At 27.5% G+C, this 21,863-nt stretch overlaps 1 protein-coding gene across 1 annotated transcript; it reads left to right on the top strand.

Moving 5' to 3' along the window:
* Positions 1 to 12,651: 12,651 nt before the first annotated feature.
* On the top strand, positions 12,652 to 17,848 carry LOC103495439 (sulfate transporter 1.2-like). The gene is made up of 10 exons (XM_008457002.3): positions 12,652 to 13,126; positions 13,637 to 14,019; positions 14,579 to 14,644; positions 14,739 to 14,852; positions 15,624 to 15,740; positions 15,877 to 16,003; positions 16,113 to 16,399; positions 16,502 to 16,692; positions 17,179 to 17,261; positions 17,362 to 17,848. The coding sequence occupies exons 1-10, from the start codon at positions 12,769 to 12,771 to the stop codon at positions 17,580 to 17,582; spliced, it is 1,947 nt and encodes a 648-aa protein (XP_008455224.2). The 5' UTR covers positions 12,652 to 12,768; the 3' UTR covers positions 17,583 to 17,848.
* The last annotated feature ends 4,015 nt before the right edge of the window (positions 17,849 to 21,863 follow it).

The raw sequence follows: 21,863 nt of genomic DNA, 5'->3' as shown, positions 1-21,863 counted from the left end.
AGTCCTATGTCCTAAAAAGCACTTATGTGTGCTTTTGTAGTAGATCAAGCCAAACATAAAATTTAAGAGCATAGAAGTTAAACAAACAATGTCAAGAATATATCTGAAGCATTTTTAAGATCAAATCAATCCTCACAACCTAAAACAATCGGGTTTGTCTTAATCGCCCTATGCTATACATGGCTTTATCCAATTAGCAACTTCAAGATGCACAAAAAGAGACAAAGAGGGAAAGAAATCAATAAGAGCTTCCATGACCTAAACGAGGATACAAAATAATGTAGTATTTATGGCAGGCCAACGATGTCACAATGGCTCTAAAGAATGTTGCAACGCTATCTTAAAAAGCCTAGCACTCCCCTAGCGTCGACTTGTGAACTGCATGCCTTCGGAATTTTTTCAAAAGCACCGTGACGCTATGTACTACGGTGGAGCAACGAGTCGTGGTGTTGCAACATTGGTCGTCCTAGGAGTATTTTGGTATTTTTCTCCTCTTTGACATAGTTTGTGAATTATGGCTCGAAATACCTTGTTTTAGCTTAATTTTTAACCAAACGCCCAATTAATTCTAGCTTCCAAATACTCAGATCTACAAAACCATCTAATAAACATATAATAAATACTAGAACGAGTCTCAAATAAGTTGGACGAGATATAACTTTTAAAATGCTATTAATGGCTTTCATTAGATCCTCACAAAGAGAACTACAATTGTCGTATAATTAAATGCATATCGTAGTTAATGACAATCTTTTGGTGATAAGGAAGAAATATATCTCCAAGAAAATTTTTGGAGCAAACCCGGAGATTTCCACACTTTACAACTATTTCAGCTCAAGTAAAAAGATATAGATCAAAATATTATTTAATCTAGTCTCCATGTTATATAAAAAATCCAACGTCACTAAATCATTCCAAATACTCATGTGCATACATCGTATAATGTAATACATAGTGTAAAATAATATACCCGAGTACCTTAGAATTTATAAGCGATAGCATTAATTGAAACATATCCATCTAAAACCAAATTATATATCAATATTAAATTACCCTCATTTGAAATGAAATATTTGGGGATTTTAAACTTTTTTTTTTTTGTTGGAACAATCCATAATAAATGGTTTGTATAATTTAGTTTTGTAAAATGCCCCTAAAACAAATGAATGGGCATTGTTGACTCTAAGTTTTGTTATTATTTTATATCACATTATGAGTGGTAGAGAAATTAAAATATATAACATGTAATATCATCAATATATTTTACAATATATTATTGGCCACACTAATAACCATTCATTTAAATTTTTATTATTTCTCAAAAAAGAATTTATATTTAGATCATGTGCTCTCAAAGGCTTTTGACTAAGGGAAGGTTTTGCTTCTAATTATTCTATAAACAATTAAGGAATCAATTTGTTTATTATATAGATAAGCTATCAAAGATGAACATTATCTTATCCACTCTCTTCTTTTACAAAATTTTATCAAAGACTAAACCTTATTTATTATGATCAATGAGGCATGCACTTATTGAATTATTTTCAATATTAAACAAATTATAATTATCTCATTATGCGATATTAATTTTGGGTTAATAAAATAATACCCCTATATTTAGAGAGTTAAGTTATGATTATGATTTCTTCCTAATTTCTTATCTTAAAAGAGTTAAACTTTTAAGTGAAATTTCGAAAATAAGAGAACATATCTTTAGAAATCTACTTAGTTTTGTCTTCAAAACTTTGATTTGTTACTTTAAAATGTTGGTAGAAATTTATATAACAAATTCAAAAAAACTTAGAAGGGACCGAATTGATGTTTATAGTTTTACTTTTCAAAAGTCAAGAATAACAAAAAAAAAAAAAGTCGAATAGGTACCAAATCAGTCTAAGCTTTAATCTTATTCTATTTTAGTTCCTAAACTTTTAAAAACATCTGTTTAAATCCTATTTTAATCCTTCTCGTTATCATTCTGTTAAAACGGAATGATGATGTAACTTCTATATTTAGATGATTAGGCTTTACGATTAACTATATTACTTTAAATTGATAAATAACTAAAAAATTTAGCTAATTTATTTTATAAATATTTTACGATAATAGAAAAACATAATCAACTCATTTATTAAATAAACCCAAAAATTAATTTTGTTCTTTATTTTCTCTAAAACTCAAATCTCTCGCATCCTCGCTCCCTCACAGCCTTTTACCATCTCCTCTAATTAAAAATTAAAACTTTAGACTTTTAAGTTATTTGGCAGCTTAGTCATCCACGTAAAGAATCCACTTGTTATCCGAAATTCCAATAAATTTACACTCTAATTGAATTATAACTCTATTTATTTTATTATTATATTTCCTTTGTTAAATTGCAAGACATCATACATTTATTCTACGTGTTGGTATAGGATATGTTTATCACAATTATCTTTCTTATACACTTGTATTAAATAATTTAGCTTAAACTAAGTTAGTTACAATTTATATCATATAAAATTTTAAATAATTATATTATAGTAAGTTATAAATTAAATATGTGTATGAAAATAATTCAAGAAAAATAGTCTTAAATAGCAAAACAACTAAATTTAAAAGTGGGGTTTGTCAAAAATAAAAAAATTTGACAAACTATTCACAATCCATAGAACAAAACCATTAAAAGACAAGTTTTTACATTTAATTTTTCTATGAAGTATAAATATTTTGTTAAATATTTTATTTTTGATAATTTTCCATTTAAAGATATAGCAAAACATCAGTATCATGGACTACGTATAGATCTATCAGATAGTAATTCATTATAGTACATATCGATGATTATGATCATTTTAGTTCAACTTTTATATATGAAAACAACCCATAATTCAAACTATTACTTTCCATTCAACACTAATTAGCAAACGTAATTAATTAGTTTTCTCAAATTGAAAACTGAAATTTACACAACGCTAGTTTGTTTAAATCCAAATAAACTTTTTTAAAAGCAGAAGTACGAGAGCTACACCAATCTCTAACTAAATCCTAAAGTCAAATTACCTTAAGAACATAACTACGTAAATTTAAAATTGAAGAGAGAGAAAAAAAAGGAATTAGAAATTTAAAGTACAAACTTTGGTGCATATAATTGAAAAAAAAAATTAAGATAAGAAGAATTTAGAATCCAAATACTATTGGGCATCAATCATAATAGCTATTAGCTAAGCTAAGTATGTCATAATTTTAATTAAATTATGAATCAATATAAATTTGAAAGTACTATCAATCTTACTTCATCCAAATGATTAAATAAATCCATACTTATATAGTAATGTGTTTTTAATTAACCTATTAAAAATGTTATATTTATGTGTAGATGCCAAAGCATAAATAGAATATATATATATATATATATATATATATATATATATATATATATATATATATATATATATATATATATATATATATATTATACATATGGTTATCTGATTAGAATCTCACTCAGCATTATATGTTTTATTTATTAGTTTAATTGGGTTTGAAGATAATTAGATGCATATTATGAGTGAATCTTCCCAATACTTTGCAAGTTTAATGTCTACATCAATATCATGTTTAGATATAATTATTCCATAAAAAAATAAATATTCCCATAACCCATTTGACTTATTATAAAATAATAAAAAGTTTAATGTATATAATCTTTTGATTGTGAGCAGCCCAATAATTTATCCATATTAATATTTTTAATACGTTGATGAGTTTGACATAAACACAAAGGATGAATTATTGTCTTTTTTTTCTTCTTTATTTTAGTGCATATTTTATGTGGAATTTAATTGTGAAAAAAGAAAAACGAATGAACTATTCAACGGTATTATCCAATCGTCACAAACATACTTTCACTATTTTGTGTTTGTTTTTCTATTTTAGAAGTGTGGAATTGCAATTAATGCAAAAACAGGTTGTTAGAGAACCCTAGATGATTGTGTTTAGAAATCTTTTTCAAACATAAGATAAAAAGACTCTTAAAACTTTCAGGAGAATAAGTCTCGAGTTTAGGGTAGTATGCTAAACGTGAAGTTCAATCAAGAAAAATAAAGTTTCAAGTTTGTGTGAGCCTAAAGTATTTCCATTTGGAATAATTAAGTTTTCCATAAATTATATTATTACAACACTATCAAATAAGTATACCTTTGTAATTGTTTTAACGTAAACTTTAATAGTGAAGTTCTTTTCATCAACTCTCTACGTTCATTCTACTATCTTCTCATGTTATGTCAATTACAAAAAATGTTTGACTTTGCTACTTTATCGACTTAGATTCACATGTTTTTGTGTAACGTTAACCTAACATTAATAATTATTTTAAAAAAGAAAAACTCAAACTTACTGAAAATAAGTAAAATTATTTGTCTACCTCTATATGATTTTTTTTTTTGCATAAATTATTCGAGCATAGACATATCAATATTCCATTAAACAATCTAATCCATATCGATAATTAAACCCCTAGAATAACTCCAAACAACTTGCATTAGTTAATTAAATATAAGAAGGTGAAGAACATCCAAAGCTATATATATAAATTAGCAATAATATTAATTTAAGTCATAATATTATTTAAATGAATGGTCATTAATTAATTGCTTAAAAAAATAAACAAAAATGAATGGTCATAGTTAATGTCAATCTAGTGGATAATGTGACATTTTTTCTTTTTTTTAAAAGGAATGATAATATGATCATAACAAAACTCTTAATTCAATTCTTTTTGTAGCTATAAGAAACTACACATATTATATAGTTGGGTTTTAAACAAACTTAATAGAAAACATATATTTGTGTTACAACCAAGTTACGATAATTCATCTCACTAAAAGATTAAGAACAAATTATGTATGTTGATATGATATTCATATTGCACTTTATCAAAAGATGAAGTGAAAAAAAAAAAAAAGGACAATATATACTTCTTATATAATACTAATTTTTTTATCATTTACAAAATATTGGTTAAGAAAATAATCATATAAAATATAATATTAAGAGTTGTTAAGTAATTACATGTAATAATGTAACTAAACAAATTTAATTTCAAATAGACATAGAATGAAGAGTATGTACAAAATTAAATATGCAAATTAAAATAAAATAACTATATATTTCAATGAATAAACTTTAATTTGAAAAATGTTGGGAATATAATACAATAATAATTAGAAGTGGAAAAAAACAAATAGCACTTTACTATATATATATATATATATATATATATATATATATATATATATATAAATAAGACTTTTCTCTGAGTAAAGAAATACAAATAATATCAATATGGATAATATAAATTAGATTCAATTTGAATCAAATTGTATATGGGGCCATATATATATATATATATATATATATATATATATATATATATATATACTCAAATTTCTATTTCAAATATAAAACTTCACAAATCTTTATATTACAATTAATTCCTAAAACAAAACTAAACAAAAAATTTGATATTTCCCTTGAACTAAAATTAATTAGACATATATATTTCAAAACTATTTCCAAATATCTTTTAAAATTGTAATATTCAAATTCAAATAACTTAAATCTAAAGCTTCAAATTAAGATCAAAACGTATATGATTAAAATAATGTAGAATAAATTTAAATTTCTATTTATTAATATTTAAGAAAAAACAATGAAATATAGCTCAAATTATCTGATATTCGTAGGAAACAAAAAGTCAACGTGCATGTTTCAAAATTCTGATTCTTCACTTCAACTGTACATATAAAATACAAATAATTTAACTCGACAGATTAATTAACAAACTCTAGATTCGATATATAATTCAACTTTAACATCCTAAGAACGTCTTTTATATTTGGTCAACGATCAAAAGAAAGGAAGAAACGAAAGAGGATTAAATGTGGGAAAAAACTTAGAATTAAAATTTGTGTGGAAGGAAAAAGAAAGGGTTTATGGAGTTGGCATACCTTTGTTTATCAAAATTTGTGGATCTTCAAACCATATAGAGAGAAAGAGCAAAGTGTGCTGTTGTTTCTTCTTCTTATTAATGTATTAATTACTATTATTCCTTTAGTTTTTTCCTTTTTTTAGTCAAACAATAAAATGTTTGAAATTTTTTAGGTTCATTGAATCTGGACGCACTTTCAATTCTTCATCTTTCCCAATGATTTTAATTAAACTATTCAACTACACAATTTGATGTTACAAAACAACAATAATTACTTCACCCTCCATTATTATTAATTAACTAGCTTTAATTCATTTGTTTAAATATGATCTCACTCCTATCTTTAATTTGAAATTTAGAGCTTGTTGGTGCCTATGAAATAAAAGAAAAATTACCTTCTTAACCCTTAAGGAGTCGTTTGAGAGAAGGATTAGATTATAGATGGTTAGTGTTATGGGGAAGAATTTAAAAAGATAGTTTTATGATAAGATGAATTTTATGGTGAAGTTGAAAATATAGGGTCATGGGAAGCTGAAAAAGATTTAAGAAGGGGGAAGAGGGGTTATGATAATCCTAAAACAAGGGTTAACCCAATCCAATAGTGACAACCCTTGGGCCAAACGACCATAAGTTTTGATAAATATTGCGTTAAATCTAAAAAATAAACTGTTCATGAGAATAGACTCATTTTTCAAAATCTACATTTTTAGTACCTGATTTCTTAAAAATGAGTTTGGAATGACATTTCAAATAATTTTATAATTTTATTTTTGAATAATTACATGTAATTTTTAAATTAGAAGAATAACTTCTAAAAATGATCTCTGCTTTCAAACTATTTTTTTACTTTTATATATCATTTAATTATTTTTAAGAAATCAAACATAAATTACTTTTAAAACATTATAAACCTACTTTTTAAAATTCAATCACTAAAAAAGTATGTTTGGAAAACTCAATAGCCAAATGGGTCTATTGAAATAAACTTGAGAGCTAAAAGATTTAATTTCTAAAACTCAATAGCCAAACCTTGTACTTCTAACTATTTTTTAAAATATTAGTTGTTTTAGTATATAATAAATAAATATTATACGTGTTATTGTATCTCTGCTGAAAAATCATACACACAAACGTGTATTGTTTTATCGTATTAATTACTATTTTCATTCAAGTAAATTTTTTATTTATTAAAAATATATTTGCTCTAAATTATATTATTTTTTTAATAATATAACTTTTTATATTATTTATAATTAAATGAGAACTACAATGTTTGAATAAAAAAGTTGTACGTCTCTAATAATCACTATGATTCTAAAACATGGTGTTAGTGATCATTGATGAAACGAGTATATTAATGAAAATAATTATTTTTTAATTGGCATGTATGAATCCGACCAAAGTCCCACATCAGTCAGATAAATGAATAATCTTGGATATATAAGTAAGGATAATTATCTTCGTTGGTATGAGACCTTTTGGGATGATATCAAAAGTAAAGCCAAAAAGACTTGTTGTCCTAATGACTAAGAGAATGCAATTAAGCATATTAAATTCATTGAATGTAGACGTGTTTTAAGCCAAGGTTTTACTTATTATTACATAAAATATCCTTTTTCTTTAATATATTATCTCATAAGAGCCTTACTCCTTAATTTTAGATGTCTCCATCAAAAATATTAAAAATAATAATATGCTTTTATTTTAATATGGGAGTTTCCATTTTCCCTTTCTTCAATTATTCTACTTTTTAATTATAGTGAAATACTCTTAAGTAAACTTAAAAATAAAATAATGTGACCTTGGTTAGTCAGTTTTAGAGTAACCAATAATATACTAATTTGTAAAAATATAAAAATGTCATATTCAATATTCAATTCGATGTTGATCTTTTACTACGTTCATATTTATTAATATTACATCTTAGTAATTAAGATGTCTGTAATTCCAATTCTTCGTCTCTAATATATACTAAAAATAACTCTTTTTTATTTTTACATCATGATTTCATGATATTTGTTTTTTTTTATATGATTTAGGTATAATAATAGATATTAGGACCTTTTTATTGACCTTTTATTATGGTATTTTATATTTACAAACCTTTTATTTTAGATTATTTTTTTGTTTTAATTTGGGCATATAATAATAGATATTTAATGATCTTCCTTCCATCAAAGAATTTTTTTTGCACTCTTCTTCTTCTTCTTTTTTTCATTTGCTTATTGTATTATATTATAATTTGAGGTATGCACCAGCACAACATCATCCTATGTTAAACTTAATGTGTGAATAGGTTTTGATAGAAGTTAAATTCGTCTCATACTTCCAAATTTGATGTAAATCGTATTACATTCGACATTATGTTGTTTTAAATTTCTTTATATGCAATTTCCCAATAAACAAAAACAACATCACCATTGTGTATGATATAAAAGACATTTTAGGTAGACCAGCAAAAAAAAAAATAATGCTTTATAACTTGAATAACACAAAACTAGGTATGATATTTCCTGTTTTGTCGTAGAGATATAAAGAGGCTTATTATATATAAACGTAAGTAGTAAATATATAAAAATCATATAGTTAACGTCGTATCAACTATATAATTGATTCCAAATCATTATAGGCATAATATATATACACACATATATAAGAAACACTCGTTAATTAACAAGTAAGAAAGTAAAATCAAGGGGGTAATTATATTTGTTAATCCATAGTTGACTAATCAATAAATCATCTAGGTTAACCAAAATGTATGAAGAGAGAGGAAGATGAATTGTAACAATGAGCAAAAAGGATATTTTATAGGTAAACAGAGAGAGAAGAAAGCTATGGATTGTCAACTTACAATCACATTTTTGGAAGTAGAAGAAGAAGAAGAAGAAGTTTGCTTATATGTTGATAAGAAAAACCAAGCACACACATATTATTATTGTTTAGATCTTCCTCAAGTTGCCTATATATCTTTAAACAACATAAGGGTGTGTGTGTGTGTTTGTGTCATTTATTTGTTCCTATTTAATGTCTTTCTTTAGGTTTTGTTCGAACAAAGCAATGTTTTCCTTTCCTAGGTTCACTGAATCTAGACGGTTAAAGTAAACTTCAACCTCTCCATTGTTATTATAATTCATTTTTTTTAGTGACATATAAAAAGAAGTCTCTACGAGGGAAGAAGTTATCTCTTCGTTAATTATTCAGACTTTCGAGTTTCTCCATCTACATTTTGTAGAATTGTCTTCAACAATGTATTTGAAATATTATATCAAAGTCAAATATAACTTATATTATCGTGTTGGTTTACGTATTTTGAAAACGAAAGGAGGTTATAGTACTTTTGTGTGTGTCTAATAAAACTTGATTAATTTTTAAATCCTCGCTTTCTACTTTAATTTGAGATTAGGGTTAAGGTATGTATTAGATTAGGATTTGAAACGATATATTTAAACTATTTGAGGAAAAAAAAAATCTTTTTTTTGGCATAGTGGCAATGTTGTGACTATTATTAATATGAAAAAGAAAATATCAAAGCTAAGAAAAATAATATAACTTGATATTTTTCTTTGGTCAAAGTTATCCATTATTTTTTACATTAAATTTATCGACATTTTTAAAAAACATCATGTACATGTTTTGGTAAAGGATTCGAAATCACAAGAGATTCAATCAAAACAGAGTTGTATTTCATGTTTTCATTAGATTTTTTATTCTAATTTTTAAAAAATATTTAGATATTTTTTATACTATATATTTATATGTCATCAATCTAGTCTTATTTATCCACTCAAATTTAGTTGACAATAAGTTATCGATAATTTTTTCTAAATATAACTTAAGAACATTTTCAAAAATAACAAAATATTGAAATTATTTGTAAAGTACAGCAAAATCATCAAACTCCCTTTAGTCCATTTAGGTCTTTTTGCTATATGTCGTAAATATTTTTAATTTTTTTTGCTATTTATAACAATTCTCTTATAATTTACATCTTAAAAAATGATTAAATTGAAAACCTAATCCTTATAGTTCACAGAAAGTAAGAGCTTAGTTTCTATAGTTGGATAGAATATAATATATATATATATTCCTTATTGTTTGAAAAAACTTCATAAATAGTTCTATGAACAAGTATATTTTCTATAATTTTATCAAACCAAAGAAACTAAATTCTAATTATAAGACATATTAATATTAAACTCAATATCTTTTTTAATATAATCATACGGACCAAAATTTATAATTTAACCCAAAATATTTATATAATTGTTGCTATGTTATATTGTATAATTTATAAGACTATGTTATATTGTATAATTTATAAGACGTTACTAATACATACTATATTAAAAAAAATGAATTAAGTTTATAACATGACATATTGTATTTTTAAATGCTTGTATATGTATTTAATATAATTCTACATTTTGAAATGTAAAGTTCAATAAAAGCATAGAAATGTTGTTTTTAGAAGTTGCACTGTGTTTTATATCACATAACTCAAAAGCAGTTTTCAGACACAAAATCTTGGTTGTCTACCAAACTCATAACAATAGAATAATATTTTCAGCATGATCACTGATAACCTTGTATTATTGATAGACTTTGACAAATATTTTGCTATATATGCAAATATTTTGAACTTAATTGTTATATTTGTAACTATTCCATAACTTTAGGTGGGTGCGGATGAAACTTAATTAATGTTACATTGATTTTTCTTTTTAACTCATTTTCTTATGATTAATGAAGGATTTTCAAGATGCGTAGGAGATGACGAGAGTGTTAAAATGGTGTCGATTTATTTGAGACGATGGTCCGATGCGCCTACGATCCCCACCTTTGGTATCTTTTCTAAAATAAAAATTTCAACTCCTTTTAAATTATCTTATTCTGCCATTTACATATTAAAACTTTAGCAAAAGAAAAAAACATCTTACAATTTTGGTGTATAGATATATACATTTACCATTGTTGTCAAAATCTATGTTAGAGACTCCTCGATTTTAATATCAACATTTTCTAATATAATTCAACAGATAATGTATAGCATTTCAACTTAGACATATGAATCAAAGGTCGATAGTTTCTCTGTCCTTTTTTTTTTCTCTTTAAACTGTTATAAATAATTGCATGCATTATTCCATAAATTTTAGATAGATTTTGAGTATGTAATTAAAAAATAATACAATTATAGTTTACCAAATTATCAATGGATAAAAAACTCTAAAATTATATTATTTTAAAAGAGAATTATAGTATTTTAATGAATAGTAATTCTTTTAAGATAAAGAAGAAAACTCAGGAATACGTGGATGTTTGTAGGCATCGTAGTACATAGATGGTTTAGCATTAAGAGAAGAAAACGACATGTCGGACTGCTCTACAAACGACATTCATTAGGTCGAACTACGACATAATTACTAACCTCGTTTCTCTGTTTACAAGAGATAATAGACGATCAAGAGAAATTAACTTGACAGTTCTATTTCATTTTGCATGATGAACTTCTGATTAAGGGAGAGTGCTTCTCTTATTATTATGATGTCAATTATGAAAAATCTTTATCTTGATTTATACGTCAATATACGTACGCAACATGTTGAGCATATGTGACGATATTTGTACTTACAGTGGGTCAAGGATCCCCAGATGTAGGAGCTGCATCATGGAACTCGAACTAGGTTACTAAGATTTGTTTCTTGAACATTTTTTTTTTGTAAAATCAATCTCTAAAATTTCTTTTACATTTTTATTTATTAATAATATCTTCTCCTTGTTTACATACTCAATTAATTACCTTTGGTTGTAGCCTTGATCGTAAAACCATCATTATTCAACCATAACTATCAACGCCATCAATGGCATCCGCCGTGAATTCTTCTGCCAAATACTGTGTTGCCTCCACAAGTCACACATCAACAACTAACAACAACAATAATAAAACAACTCTAATTAATAGTGTTTAATTGGATAATTAATATAGTATTTTTAAATCCATTATTGTCTTACACATTTTTATTTTATTCTAAAATGTTTCTTTTCTGTGTTATTGACTGATCCATACCAATGGACGGGTGTATCTCCGACGTCATTCATCGAAAAATATTTTTAGCTTTTTTCGATCTAGTGTTACCACGATACGTATCATTGAATGATTTATTAATTTATATAAATTAATATTTAGGGCGTAGACCCTCACACACAATTCTTACTATACTTGCTTAGGTGATTAGCAATAATAGATCGAGGTAAATTTTCCATACTACCATAATACTAAGTCGTGGCTAAACACACATTATTGCTAGATTATTTATTCTTTTTGCACGATGGTTATCCCGTTTTCTTTTTGGGACATTAAAAATTCAGTATTATCATCAAAATTCATGTATCAACTTACTTGATATGTCTTCTGTCATCCATAGGTTCTTTTACAAGTGAAACATTAAATAAAACAGCTCATGATTTTATGAAGGAAAGAAGAGGAAAAAAGTAAACGCTTTTGTATTAGGAATGAATAGTAGTCCATATTCACAATAAATTGTGGGAAGTGGGAAAAGTGCTGCCCTTTAAAGCGTTGACCTGACCTGATCTGATTTGTTTTGTTTTACATTTTGTCTCAAACACAAAAAGTCCCTCTCAGAACTCTCATTATAAATACACTCACCTAGAATCCCTCGCCCCTCACACAAAACAACTAATTAACAGTTGTTAGTTATATAGTTGATCACTTTCCTTCTTTCTTCTTCTTCTTCTTGATCTTCTTTTTGTTCTCTTTCGATTTCTAACACGCTCTCGAAATGAGCGGACGGATCGTGAACAATGAGGGAACGAGACAGTTGGAGCAGCGAAACGAAGTGGCACCGCCCTCAAAGGTGGGCGTGCCACCGAGAAAGAACGCGTGGGAAGAGTTTAATTGTGTAGTGAAAGAGACGTTTTTCTCTGATCAGCCTCTTCGCCAATTCAAGGACCAACCTAAGCGCAAGAAGGCTGCTTTGTTTGTACAAGGTCTCTTCCCCATATTTCAATGGGGAAGAGGATACAACTTTACTAAGTTCAAAGGAGACCTCATTGCTGGCCTAACCATTGCTAGTCTTTGCATTCCTCAAGACATCGGATACGCCAAACTCGCTAATTTGCCCGCTGAAAATGGACTTTGTAAGTTATATCGCCTTAAACTTTTAGATTGATCGAGTGGTAACATATCTTAAGGCTTTGAAACTTTAAAATTTCCCCATTGATAATTACTAAGTGGGTCATAGAATATACAAAACATATTCTATAACCCAATATGGGCCAGTAGATCGAACTCTTGCAATTTCATTTCGTTTTATTTCCAATTAATATCGATAACATTTGTAAGACTTTAGTACATACTGTTTTGTTTTTTTGGTTTTCTAAACTAAACTTGTTTCCTTTCTGTTTCTTTTAATAACAACATTTTTTCTAAAACAATAGTTAGAATTAATTTCAAATCAACTTAGTTTTTGAAATTTTAGGGAGAAAGATGTATCTATAGACTTCGAACACTAAAAATCCAAATAATCAAAAGAACATGGCGCGAAGGTTTGAATTTAGTTATCGTCTGAGATTTTGAGTTTTTGAGATTTTGAGTTCTTTAAAAGATGACTCCCTCTCCAATTAATATGGTTGTTTATGTATTTGTAGACAGTAGCTTTGTCCCCCCATTGGTATACGCAGTGATGGGGAGCTCAAGGGATATTGCAATAGGCCCCGTAGCTGTCGTATCGCTTTTGCTCGGGACGCTGCTGCGACAAGTATACGATCCAGTGAAAGAGTTGGAGCAGTACAAGAGGTTGGCTTTTACGGCGACTTTCTTCGCCGGAGTAACTCAGTTGGCTTTAGGGTTCCTCCGGCTGGGATTCTTGATCGACTTTCTGTCGCATGCTGCCATTGTGGGGTTCATGGGCGGCGCCGCCGTGACCATCGCTCTTCAGCAGCTGAAAGGTCTTCTTGGCATATCAAACTTCACCAAGAAAACTGATATCATTTCTGTGATGAGATCTGTTTGGAGTAATGTGAACCATGGGGTAAATTAGCTTCTTCCCTTCATTAATTATTGCTATTGTTGTTTCTTTCTTTGTTTTATATTCCATAAAAAAGTTAATAAAAAAATTTGACAATCTTTCCTTCTCTTCTAACTTTGATTATGAGTTTTTTTATAGTTTATGCTTTTGATATTGTTAGCCAAATGATGTCACTGTACAGATATAGATTTATTGGAAAAAGAACTTTTTAATATCATTAAAAATTTGTTTTAGTGATCAGTCAACGTATGCGTAACTTGAACTAAACTTTACAAATATAAAATAAATCGATAGAAAATTTTTGAACACGATAAAAATAGTTCTAACTTATTTAAAACCATTAAAAATATGTTTTAGAGTAAGTTTAAACATGCTATCTTGACTAGTTCAGCTGGGATAAAAATTTTGACAGTATTATTTATTTGTGTTTTTGATTGAATCCCTTTATTTTATTTGTAATTGCTTTGTCACATCTCTATGCCAAATGAATGAAACAAATATATACAAACTTTTTGGCAATATATATATATATTCAAATGGTTAATTTTTGTTTGGGTTGCAGTGGAACTGGCAGACAATACTCATTGGGGTTTCATTTTTGGCCTTTCTTTTGGCTACAAAATATATTGTAGGTTTTCATTTCCCTTTCAACTTATTTATTTATTTTTTCTCTCTTCAATATATTTTTATATATATAAAGTCTTGACTTTAATGTATTACAGGGCAAGAAATACAAGAAATTGTTCTGGATTCCAGCCATCGCACCATTAATATCTGTTATACTTTCCACATTTTTTGTGTACATCACAAGAGCAGATAAACATGGAGTTCAGATTGTAAGTATTATTATTAATGCATATACATTATACTATTGTTTTTTAATTAACGATGTTGATTTTTATATAATAGTATTCTTTATGTCACATATGATGAAGAAATTCCCCACTTATTATTTGATATATAAGTAAGACTATTTTTCACTTTTTATGTTTAGATTAATTACATTTGTATTAAAGTATTGCATTAAATTTCACTTTATTAGCTATGTGTTACAATTTCTAGACTTAATTTGCACAAATTCAGTCCGAATTTTAACAAAATGTAATTTGATAATGTTTGTAAACTTATTGGTTTGGAATAATAGTTTCCAAGTTCACAAATTAGCTTTAATCTCTTTAATTTTTTTTGTTCTAGATTTTAAAAATTTATACTGAGTAGATGTTTATATAATCGAAGAAAACTTATATAAACATATAACAATGGCAACTTTTTTCTAATCTAAGTTAAAATGTAAACACTCTGGAGTACAATTTAATTCAGGAAAATTATTGTCACTGATAACAATGAAAAGATTTTCATATATAATAAAATTTTCAATTCGTTGTACTATATTTCGTAAATATTTTAATTTATGATACAATTTTTTTTCAGTAATAATAGTTTTTTTTGTCTTTCAAAAATAAAAAAAAAATGACAAAACTTTGTGAAAAAGTATTTTGTCAAATGTATCCTTTTTGACGATTTCCTTTTTTCTTTAAGAGAAATTCTTATAGATAAGAAATTATTTACAAAATATAGATGGGATTATGTTTAATTTTTTTTTTCAGGTAAAACACATAGAGAAAGGAATAAATCCCCCATCTCTTGATGAGATATTCTTCCATGGAGACAATCTGACCAAAGGTTTCAAAATTGGAGTGGTTGCGGGTTTGATTGGCCTTACGGTATACTCTCTAATTGAAGTTGATATTGAACTGCACTCATCTTTATCTAGTATTTCTTTCCATCGTATAAACAAGATTAAAAATTTACGTTTATAATAAAAAAGTAAAGTTCGTGGTCACTGTGATTGAATTGTAGGAAGCAGTGGCAATTGCAAGAACATTTGCAGACCTAAAAGACTATGAAATTGATGGTAACAAAGAAATGATGGCTCTTGGAACCATGAACATTGCTGGCTCAATGACTTCTTGCTATGTAGCAACAGGTTCTAAACATATATATATTATTAACTTCCTTTCTCTTCTTCTTCTTCTTTGTCTTGATCCCATTGAATCTTAATTTAACTAAGCTTTTCCACGGTGGCCGATTTCTAGGATCGTTCTCTCGGTCGGCAGTGAACTACATGGCCGGCTGCAACACACCGGTGTCGAACATCGTCATGGCATGCGTCGTTCTCTTGACATTACAAGTCATCACACCCCTTTTTAAGTATACCCCAAACGCCATTCTTGCCTCCATTATTATCTGTGCTGTCATCGGTCTCATCGACATCGATGCTGTGATTTTGCTATGGAAGATTGACAAATTCGACTTCATTGCCTGCATGGGAGCTTTCTTCGGCGTCGTGTTTGATTCCGTTGAGATTGGTCTTCTCATTGCTGTAACTACTAAAACTTTATATCTCTTATTTTTTGCAATTAAAAAAAAAAATTTCTTTACATAGTAATTTCAAAAGGAACCTAATTCAAACAACGCATGGCAGGTTAGTTTGTCATTGTTCAAAATTCTATTGCAAGTAACAAGACCCAGAATTGCGTTGCTTGGAAAACTCCCAAAGATTCCTATTTTTAGGAACATTTTGCAGTACCCTGGGGCAAAGAAGATTGCTGGAGTTCTAATTGTTAGGGTCGATTCTTCAATATACTTCTCCAATGCTAACTATGTCAAAGAAAGGTACTTCTACTTCTACTTTAAATTCTATTTTTTCTCCTTTTGAACCCATCTTTGTTCAAGAGTGCGACCAAAGTCTCCTAGTGGCTAGGTAAGGATCGGAAGGAAATGGCGAGTATATAATTAATTAGTGAAAGACCACTCGAGGAGAGACTATATGATACTTCATTTGAAAGGACAATTGTTGTGAGTGTGATGAAAATCTTACATTGGCAAGATAAGAGCAATTGAGCAAGATCATGTGTATACAAGTGAGAAGGATAACATTTTCATTGATACAAGATGCATTTTTTGGATGAAAAATGTAAATACTTGTAAATTTATATATGTGGGCTTGCATGATTATCCCTTACAAATTTGTTTAATCTTATTTGATTCCCATTCTCAAGCTTTTTGTATGACAATTATGACAAACAGGTTCTCATTTTACCTAACTATCGCATCCTTTTTTAAATTGTATTTCATAACTTGACTCTCATAACAATCCAGGATATTGAGATGGCTGGCAGATGAAACAGAGAAGCTAGAAGACCAATCTATGCCGATCAAAGTTGTGATCGTCGACATGTCTCGTAAGTAAATCGACCGACGTCATTCTATCTATATACACATATGCATGAATGGTGAAGAGGATCATAAATATATATAACAATTCTTTTGTTTCCATGGCAGCTGTAAACGATATCGACACGAGCGGCATTCATGCCTTGGAGGGTCTGCACTCTCATTTGCATAAGAAGGAAATTAGCCTTGCACTTGCAAATCCAGGGCCAGTGATCATGGAGAAGCTCGTAGCTGCAGAGTTCGATAAGCTCATTGGAGAAGACAACATTTTCCTAAGTGTTAACGAAGCTATTAAGATTTATGCCCCAAATGCTGTTCTTGATCCTTAAAAAATCCACGAATTGTGTGTAATATATCATTATATTTGTATTTCCTAACATGTCTATAATTGTTGTTTTGATGTTTTTTTTTTTTTTTTTTTTTGTTTATAGATGTAGTGTATATAGTTATGATCGGTGTTTAAACCATGTGTGAGAGTATATAATAAATTACATCAAATTGAGGTGTTTAAACCAGTGTGTGAGGATATTTGTTTTTTGAACTGCATGTTAGCTGATCTGCTGTAGAAATATAATGACATATTTTTTAGTTATAATTATATGATAATTATATTCTAAACATGGGTTAGAGTTTTTCTTAATGTGAAACTGAGGTTGAAGAGAGAGATTCTCATACTCAAAAGGGAGAGCTTAATTAAATCACTGTTTGAAGTGTGTTTTATTTTTTCAAAGACAAAGGAAAGGAAAGATTGTGACTGCTATTGAAAGGGAAGTCTCCCACAGGAGAGCCTGAATTTTATTACACAATAAAATTAGGATGTACAATGAGTCCTTGTAGAAGATTTTCTAATATGGATAAGTAGTGTTGTTGCTTCTTCACTACTGCTTGTTGCCTAATTTTATTTTAGTGAACTCTCTTTACATTAGGTTTGCACCAAATTGAGAGTTACCAACTAGTGTGTGTCTGTCTCTTTTTAACTCTACTCTCTTCTTTCTGTTTCATTTTGTAATTGTTATTATCTTGTTACGTTATATTGTGTGTGACATGTGACGTTCTGTGTTAGATACCCTTAGTTTTTATACCAATGGCAACATTTTCCTTACTAATACTAGAGAATAGAAAATGAAATTTAACTAGATCAATTAGTGCACCGAAGCTTTAAGTGTGTTTTTAACTAAAACAAACTTCTACATACTTAAAACCTAAGTGATAAGAGATCAAGTCTGATCCGTCGGGATGGATGGCCCAAAAATTTGACAAAATTTGTCTAATGATCCAGTTTTTTAAAAAATATCGAATACCCTTTGTTGACGTCAAGTAAAATCAAAAAAATATATTCGCGCGCACACGAAAAAGAATCTCAATCTCGCTCTCTCGCTTCTTTTTTTCACTCATAAATCAACTACTTTTGTTCCATCGCTATCTCTGCGACTCTCGATCTCAATCTATCTCGCTCTCTCTCAATTAGTCTCACATGTGTCAGAGAAGCATAGAAGAAAAGATGCAAACGCGAGAAGAGAAAGACGAGTGAGAAACGACGAAGATGACCCTAGCCAAAAGAAAAAGAAAAAAAAAATCCTAATTAAATTGATAAATGAGAGACGACAATGCTGTAATTTCATATATGAATCATGACATCACCAAATGGGCATTTGACATTTTTTTGAAAAAAACGGATCTGTTTGTCAATTTTAGACCTTTAGAATGAAATGGAGGTAGGAACATCTGGTCATTTTTTTATTCCTTTTCAAATATAGAAATTTATCTCTTATCTCATTCTTATAAAAACCCAACAATTAGATCATTATGTTATTATGTTCATATCAGTTTAATAAACATATATACTGGCATTGTCCCATCATTCTTTACTTCATTAGCATGCTTTTAAGACTATTTATTTTATCGTATGAACGAGGAAAATAAGGGTATGATTTAATTAGTATTAAAATTAGATATATCTAACATACAACACAAGTCACACACTATGGCGTATCGAGATAAATAACAACACACTAGAATAAATAGCACAAGAGAATAATGCTTTCAAAGGCAATTTACGTATTTTCTTTTTCATGATTTATGCTTGGCTCGATATTACTGAAAATAATGCATTGCTACAAATAAGAACTAAAAAGAATACACTTTATATTTCGTCTTAAGAAGATCATATTAAAAATGAAACAACTTTGACTTCTCACAACCAATTAACACATATTTAGGATTAGCAAAATTGGTCTATCTGTGTACATAATCTTCCAAAAGCAAATTCCAAGCAGACAAGAACAAGCAAATAACAAAAAAAAGAATAGTAAAATTTGTCTTAAGTTTCCATTTAGGTCTTCCTTTTTAAATCACTATAGTATTAACTAATTAATTATATGCTAAATATGTTCTAAACATGCATGTGTTGGCCGGCTATATATATATATATATATATATATGCATGTTCATATATTTTCATAACCATTGGTTGTATCAGTCAAAAATCAACTGCTACAGATGGTCGTCGTCTTAAGGAATTTTTGTCTTGTTTTTTTTTTTTTTTTTTTTTTTTTTGAATTAATATTTAATTTGTCACAACTGTGAAATTCATCTACATAATTATATATAGATATAGTCTAACATAATATAATAATATAAACTACGTAACTATTTTAATGTATGTGCATGTCTTGTTTTTAGTCCTTAACTTTTACATTAAACTATCAGTTTCTCAATTAATTTTAAAATTATTTAATAAATAATTTGAACTTAGGATCATATTTTTCTTTGTCCATTTACTTGATGGACTTTGTTAATCTATGCAGTGTATGTTTAGTCACATAATTAACTTCAAGGCCAAAAAAAAGAAAAGGAAAAGGGTGTTTAGCCACATGGAATAATAATTAAAGTAATAGAAAAATCAGTTTGTTAATGGTGGATTATTATATTCTCAATTTTGAAAATTAGAAATTAAATAAAGGTATTGTTGACTTATAATCTATATTTGGGAAGAACATATATATATATAATTCATCTGTTATATAAAGTATAGCATAATAAATATGGATGATTTTTTTTTTCTTTCTCACAACAATTATCCATTTGGTTCTTTTCGTTTTCCAAAGGTATTGTAATAAAATCGTTACCACTCTATGTTAATTTATGCAACAACGTTTTAGTTCTCAAAGTATTTGTTCTCTAAAATGTATATTTTTAGTTCCCATTTATAAAAATAGACATTTTCGATCGTTTTTAAAATGTACATTTTCAGTCTTCAAATTCTTAAAACCAAGTTTAGAAATACCTCAAATAATTTTAAATTAGAATAATAAGTTTAGTTTTAAAGATCATATCATCTCCTTCTAATTTTAAATATCATATAATTATTTTTTAAGAAATTATCGAACAAAAAATTACTTCATATGAAGATGACTATGTAACTATAATAGAAAGGGGTAGAAATGGTCTAACAATGTAATTGAACATAAAAATGTCCTACAAACATATAGACATCTAAGTAGTCTACCAAATATTTAGAAATTATTATTAATAAACACAACAATATAAGTCCTTTATTAATAAAAAAAAAAAAGATTTACTACCTTAATACACACATTAAGTATGATAATAAACATAAAAAAGAATGTTCTTTAGCAATTAAATATATATATAAATGGTTAAAAAGCAAGAAATTGTTAACGAGAAGTTTATATTAACATGACAGATCTATCTGTGATAAACTATTCCAGGTAAATTATTGATAAATTTGGAAAGTTAAAAGAAATATAATATTTGAAACTATTTATTTTTTTTATGAGACATATTTGTATATATTTATAAATAATAACAACCAATTTTACTAAGCAACCATAATTATCCAAACAAAAACAAAAATTAAGAAAGATAAAACCAGAAAAGAAAACAGAAAAAATTAAGAATATTGCCAAATTGGGAGGCTTAGCAAAATATTAATTTTCTAGAAGATTTATTTTCCTCTTTTTCTTATTCAAAAGAAATATATATATATATATGTGTGTTATATATTTATTTTCCTTTTTTTTTATTAAAAAAGAAATATAAAGTCGAGGTGTATACATGCATCTACGTTTTGGCATATTCTAACGTTTTCTTTTCTCTTTTAATAATTTTAATGCTTTATCACGTTTATCGATGATAATGAAAAAAAACGTTCATACAATAGAAAACGGTCATACCGTGTTTGCGTAACTTTTAAGAAAAGTAAAGTTAACCAAGAAACATTGTATTTTATTTGCGTTAATGATACGTGGGTATGACACGTATAATTAATCAATGCAATTTTAGTATCTTGAAATAATAACCGTTGAGATGAATAATAATATCACTCAATTGTTATATATATATATTAATCCTTTCAATCTCGAGATGGGTAAATGGTAATATTTATAAGTGTAGAGATTGTTATAAAATATATAATCCAATTTAGTTGATTTTAAGAATGAATGTGTTGAATAATTTTGGTTGGCATATGGAGGTTCTATTGGTGCTATTAGGTGGAGTAATGGAAGACCAAATTCAATCTTTAAAAATATATTGTTTTTAAACTTTGGGTTGTCTTTGTTCATAAATTTAAATATACTATATATCTT

The sequence above is a fragment of the Cucumis melo genome, chromosome 1 (assembly GCF_025177605.1).
Source record: "Cucumis melo cultivar AY chromosome 1, USDA_Cmelo_AY_1.0, whole genome shotgun sequence".
Lineage (NCBI taxonomy): Eukaryota > Viridiplantae > Streptophyta > Magnoliopsida > Cucurbitales > Cucurbitaceae > Cucumis > Cucumis melo.
This window is presented reverse-complemented; position numbering and strand designations above follow the sequence as displayed.

Excerpts from the sequence above, each read along its gene's own strand:
- LOC103495439 (XM_008457002.3), top strand. The coding sequence starts at position 12,769 with ATGAGCGGACGGATCGTGAACAATGAGGGAACGAGACAGTTGGAGCAG. Across the intron at positions 14,645-14,738 it reads TTTTGGCTACAAAATATATT|GGCAAGAAATACAAGAAATT; the intron begins GTAGGTTTTCAT and ends AATGTATTACAG. Across the intron at positions 14,853-15,623 it reads ATAAACATGGAGTTCAGATT|GTAAAACACATAGAGAAAGG; the intron begins GTAAGTATTATT and ends TTTTTTTTTCAG.